The following is a 6285-nucleotide window of genomic DNA, read 5'->3' as shown; positions in this document are numbered from 1 at the left end:
TCACTGGCCCTCATATGTGGGATCCGAACCGGGGCCCTCTGGCGTCCCAAGCCAGTTCTTAACCATCGCGCCACTTGGCCGGCCCTACAGTCTGTTCTTGAAAATGGCACTTCTGACAATGTTTCATTGTCTCATCGTAAACCTGTCAGCAAGGGTAGTTCATGGGCTGTTTTTAGAGTCGATGGCTTCAGTGAGCCATCCACATTCATTTAACCAACCGTAAGCAAAACCACCCAGAAGGTAAACTCTGCACACAGGAGCAACCTTGGAATCTGCTTTATCTTTGCGAAAGCTCCAGTCTACAGAGTCTTCTCTAGTGGCTGGCTCAAGAAGAGCACATGAATTTCTTCAGAACTTTGATGCCTGGTTTTTATAGGTCTGAGTCCAGACAGTAGGAGCTTCTCTATGTTGCTCACTCAGTATCTAGCAGAGTGTGGCACACAGTAGATACTTAACAAAGATGTGCTGATGGAGTGAATTCTTAGGAGGTGGCCGGGAGGGAGGCTGGGCTACAGGTGTCACACGTGGACTCTGGAGTCAGGTTGTCTGAGTTTGAATACCAATTTCCCTACTGACTAGCTGGGTGCCCAAGACAGGTAACTCAACCTCTCTTAGCTTAAATTTTCCTACCTGAAAAATAGAGAAAATAATAATGCCTGGCATGGCAGGTGCTCAATAATGTTAGCTACTATTAAAAGGAAAAACAGTAAGTGAAGATACTAGGTGACCCATGAGTCATACCTAAGAAGTTGTTTGTAAGCACAAACCATGGTACAGATCAACCTCATCCCTGGCATTTATCTTTCAACATATAACCCTGCTCCCTGCCTCAAGGCCATAGAGCAGCGGTTCTCAATCTGTGGGTCGCCACCCCTTTAGGAGTCCAACGACCCTTTCACAGGGGTCGCCGGGTACTTGTATATGGGCGTATCTGCATGTGGGCCTGGAGACAGATAGAAGAGCGGTGTCTCATTTCCTAAGACCATCGAAAATATGTGTTTTCCGATGGTCTTAGGTGATCCCTGTGAAAGGTTGAGAACCGCTGTCATAGAGAGAAACCCTGGCAGTTGAGAGAGTCTGCGCCTCTGGAGTGGCAGAAGAGCAAAAGACAGAAAGGGCAGGACCAGCCTGGTAGAGCTGACCCCACAGTGCGGGTAGATTCTCTTCACAGATGACTGCATCAAAGACCTAGAATGCTGTCCCCCGCCCCCAAACTGCCTGATTCTTTTCACGCTGATTCACCAGCTGAAGCTCCAAAGCATCGTGGACACACTGCCAGCTGGAAGGCTGCACTCTGCCACCATTCTGGGCTTCCTCTCCTGGCCCCGCCCCCTTACTTCCCATCATGGGGAGACGTGTGTTAGACTTGCCCCCCTGGAAGATTACCCACATGCTGGGTTGACACAAGGCAAAACATACTTTTTCTATCACAAAACTTAAATGTCTATTTTTCCACTTGAAAACTAATACTTCAAGGGACATTTCACTTACTTTGGCAGTAGTTGCATCAATCATTTTGAAATAATATTTTAATGAGAATAAACATTAATTCAGAAAATTAGACACCTAATTATTATATAGTTTGACAGCTATCATCTGCCAGCTTTTCCCATTCATACCATTATCAGTGGATGAGCCACATGGGGAAGGGGACTCATGGGAACAATCTTGGGAAACTGCATAGGAGACCACAGAAAAGATCTATACTTAGCAATAATTAAACCTCAGATTAAGAATGTCAAGCATCTCAAACTAATGAAAAGTCAAAAGTATAATTACATTGTAAATTTGCCTTCCAGAAGAAGGGCAGCCCCAATTCCCCATCAGTGAGGGGAAAAAGACTTCATTTTGTTTCCATTTCCCTTCAGAAAACATGAATCTTTCCATGTCAAATGCAGTCAGATCTTACACGTTTGTTTTATTATCCTAGTTAAAACCAAGAAATTTTAGAGGGGCACTGGGAAGGCAAGGGAGCCGTGAGTTCCAAAAAAACAACAGGAAGTAGAAGTACACTGCATTTTTAAAGTATTATTGCCAAATAGTATTTCAGAAATGTTTATATACAAAAGCACAAAAATAAGCAGCTGAACACTATGTTTTGATGGCACCAACCTCCTCCCTGTGTTAATTTATGACAGTGGTTTGGACCTCTGTGGTCCCATGTGCTGGTGGTTATTTTCAGCCGTTTCTTAGGCAACAAGTGCTGTTGCATTGAAACTCACCAATATTCCCAACTTTCAGAACCAGAAATGTGATTTAGTAATGACACACCTAACTCTAGAGGAGTCATATTCCTTCATAAAGAATGTGAATATTTATCCAAAACCATGAGATTTATGGTGCAGTACAGCTAATTGAAAATGAAATTGGAAATAAATTAAAACCAACTACATGTTTTAATCAGTTTGGAAGACTTCAAGTATTGCAGCAACAGAGTAAGTAATTTTCTTCTGGAAAATATATAATGATGTCATTATTTTGGTACTTATGACTCTAGGGGATGCAGGAAATAGAACAGAGACAGATATTTGCTGAATGCAACAGATAGGTGGCACTGTGGCTGGTGGCACATATGGAATTACATTCCCAAAGCGTGGGTTATTACAAAGGCCATGTCTAAGGTCTAAACGTCAGAATTAGAAAATCAAATAAGTACATTAAAAAGGCATCTGACTCGCATAAGAGTTAAATTTTTACATTGGCAAATAAACTTCTGTAACTTCTAAGGTGTCCACTAACTTTCTATTTAGCTAAAGAATGCTTTAGGTTACTACTTTAATTTTAAGCATTCACAAGGCTTGTCATTGACTTCTATCATTTGGGAAAATCAAATTCTAATGAAGCACTGGCTTTCTGAAGCACAACGAGTTAATAACTATGTGATATTAATCACAAACCCAAGGAAAACTTTGGGTTGCTTACCTATGGCAAATTGTCAAAACAATTCCACTTGGTAAAGGCAATTTTCCTTTTTGGCTAGAAAGGCCCTCTGTGCTTGGCTTCAGAAGCCCTGTGTCCACTTTCTTGGCTCCACCCCTTCCTGGCTGCTGCACCATCTGTGGGTTTCTTGGCTATTTAGTTGTCTGAGATCCTCTTTTCTTCTAGTCTACACCAGATTATCATATCCGGTGTCCTCCATATTTCTATACAACACGGGGAAACTGGCAAAGCTTGTCTTTAAATGCCTACTACCATCCTTCTTGTTGCCAATTCCTATTTCTTCTAGACTCAGTTTCCACATCTAAAATGTGGGGGTTAAAACACCTACCTCATAGGGTTGTTGAGAGGATTAATTGTTAAGAGTGCTTGTAGAGGCGATAGCACAGGGGTTGGCACTTAGTAAGTACTAAAAAAATTATCACTGTGCCCTCCCTTCTCCACCTCTTCCAACTAGACAAATGAATGTAAGCTGTATGGCAATAGTCGGTAAGCAAACCTCTTACAGAGCTTTCCATTTTAAGAGAGGTTTTCAAAGTGCTGGTGTACCCAGGGATTTACCAGTCCCTCACGCCCCTCCCCCTCTGGGGCAGAAGGTAAGTGGGGCCTTTTAGGCAGTGCCCAGACCACAGTGGGTAAGCAATGAGCCTTCTCCAGGGGGTGTGCAATGTAAATCTCACAAAAGTATGTTTAGGACCTTTAGGTGTGTTTCCCATTGCATCTTTATTTGAATTAACAATGAAAAGCACCCAAACAGCAAAAACAGTCATTTACTCAGTCAAAAGCATAATACAGTTTTCAGGGTTTAGGAACCCATATGGGAGTTGATGGAGTGGCCGCTTATCTTTCCAAAAGTTCAAAAACTAGTGGCCTAAAAGAAAAGGGGGGAAAAACCCCACACACAAAAAACCTAGTGGCCTCAGTGATCAGCAATGAGAAAACTAACTTCTGGCTAAAATGAGGGTAACTGAGTCCCAGAGTAACTCTTGGCCATGTGTACACTTTCCTTTTTGGAAGAATCCTTGAATCAGTGCTAGTTGAGGAAAATGTGTGTTTTCCTAAAGTGTAAATGAGAGAAGAGAAACTGAGATGGGGAGAGGAGGAAAAGGCACCACGCGTTTTGAAGTTCTCTAGCCAGAAAGTTGTATCCTATCTTTTGTTTCTCTTCCCCTGGGTCGGGCCACTTTTTACCTGGGGACCGGTGTTCAGTCCCCTCCTTTCCCAGGGTCTCCTGATGTGGAGAAGTAACGCCTCGTAAGAAGTAATTGGTAGGACATTATTGCGCCGGAGTGTTTATCAAGAACTGCCTTTCGGAGAAACTCGGAGCCAAAAGTTACTTTTGGAGTCTGTGGGGCTCCCCGCGCGCCTCCCCCTCAGCAACCCTGGCAAGTCAAAGCGGTCGCGTCGCGTGGCGTGGCGTGGCGTGAGGCGGCTGGAAACTCGGCCGCCACGGTCAGAAGTATTTCGCACACAGCCCCCTGACTCAAGCCCGGCCCGCGTGGGGACTGAAACTTGTTATCCTAGCACGAAACCAGGAACTCGAGTCCTGTGTAAACACAACGCTGGCCCATCCCCAAACGATTCCCTTTTATGTCTCCGCAGTAATTATTTATCTCACATATAAATCAGGGTTCCACTGACAAATCTCCACTTCAGTATTTCCATTAAACTGAAGGCTGTCCCGCAAAACCCTTCTCGTGATTCCGTTTAAAGGTACGAGAGCATCTGACACTTCCCTAAACCAGCCTGCAGGGGACACCGCCCAGGGGACGATTAACGGGATGGTTTGTGTCACTCCTGAACACACGTGGGCACACCAACTCCACAGGCGGGCACATGGAAGGGACGCGGAACCGAGGGCAGTTATTTTCCAGTCAGTGGGTCTGATGGAGAAAAATGCCAAACGCACTTCCCCAGCCAGCTGAACTCCGCGGGCACCTAATCATTGCCAGATGTGGGGAGGGCGCATCGAGAACATCCCCGAGTCCCCGAGAAAACACCCGGCCGGTCGCACATCGACTTCTCGGATGGAGAGACTGCAACAGCGAGGAGGAAAGCGGACCCCCGACGGAGGGGAGAGCCGCAGAGGGAGAAAGCGGACTCGAGGGGGAAATGATGATGCCTCCACTCTTCCTCGGCATCTTTTTTCAATTAAAAAGTTGGGAACTGGAATCCATAAACAACGACTTAGTACTTTGCAGAGACACGATGGGAAAGTTAGTTTGTACACTTCCAAATCCCAACCTCTAGGTCTCCTACCTGTTCCACCCCGGAGCCCCGAGTGTGCACGCACCAGCCCGGCTTCCGCCCTCCCCCGGCCCTCCACCCGGAGAAAGGTCGCAGAGGAACGCACCTCCGAGCCCTCCCGCGCGCCCAGGAACCCGCACAGCCCGGGCAGCCGACGCCACCCTACCTTTCATGGTGACCGAGGAGACGCACCGCCAACCAGGGAGCTCCGCGCCGCCGAGAAAGTTCGCGCTGAGCAGCAGTCACTGCGCGCCCATGGCAGCCGCGCTGCGCGCCGGCCGTCTGCGCTCGAGCCTGCCCTTGCCGCCACCGCTGCAGCCGCCGCCGCCGCCGGCCTGCGCTCCCCGCTCGGTGCTCTGTGCCGCGGGGCTGCCGCGCGCGCCGCTCACCCCGGGCGGGAGGCGCCGCGCCCGCCAGCGCCCCTCCCCCTGGCCTCCGGGGCGCGCCGGCCGCCGCGTCCGCGCCCCTCTCGCGCCCTCCCGCGCCCGCCCCGCCCTCGGGCCGGCGCTCGCCCCTGTCCAGTCGCTTTCTCCCCTTTTCTCTCTCCGCCCTCTCTCTCCTCGGGTTCTCGCTTTTCCCCGGTGGACCAGCAGAGGAGCGAAGTCGAAGGAAAGCTTCTTGCCGCGGTCAAGTGATCCCCCTTGGTGTGCGCGGAGGGTGCTGCTACTGCTGAGCTTGTGTCTAGACCCCAAACTTAACTAGAGCGTGAGGTGAGAGAGTTGCGGAGCAGCGGTGTCATGGGGTTGGCGGGATAATGTTGTCCCTTCCCCAAATGGCACTAGGGCATGGAGGGAGGATTAAACTGGGGGAGAATGTCCTCGGGGTTCGGTGTTTCCAAGTGCGCTTATTGACGCCCGAAGGAAACGGGTTAGCAGGGGAGCGTGCTCACTGTCATCACGGGAGAGCTGTCGCTAAATCCGAAGTCCTTTAAACGCTGTTCCTGCAGAAGTCGGAGCAGGGTTACAACTCTTGGATCAGGATACAAAGAAGAAACCAAGAAACGCTCCAGACTCCCTTTGGTTGGAAAAGTCTCGGGGGCTTCCACCTACCTCCCCTGAAATGATCCGGTGGACTGTTTTACTACGAAAGGAGGAGCGGCTT

At 48.7% G+C, this 6285-nt stretch overlaps 1 protein-coding gene across 1 annotated transcript in view; it reads right to left on the bottom strand.

Moving 5' to 3' along the window:
* COLEC12 (collectin subfamily member 12) overlaps positions 1 to 5550 on the bottom strand; it is a 225017-nt gene extending 219467 nt beyond the window's left edge. The window contains exon 1 of the mRNA XM_019653859.1: positions 5351 to 5550. Within this exon, the coding sequence (XP_019509404.1) occupies positions 5351 to 5357 (7 nt within the window). The 5' untranslated portion in view covers positions 5358 to 5550. The remainder of the gene's footprint in view (positions 1 to 5350) is intronic.
* Between the last annotated feature and the right edge of the window lie 735 nt (positions 5551 to 6285).

The sequence above is a fragment of the Hipposideros armiger genome, unplaced genomic scaffold, assembly GCF_001890085.2.
Source record: "Hipposideros armiger isolate ML-2016 unplaced genomic scaffold, ASM189008v1 scaffold_209, whole genome shotgun sequence".
NCBI lineage: Eukaryota > Metazoa > Chordata > Mammalia > Chiroptera > Hipposideridae > Hipposideros > Hipposideros armiger.
This window is presented reverse-complemented; position numbering and strand designations above follow the sequence as displayed.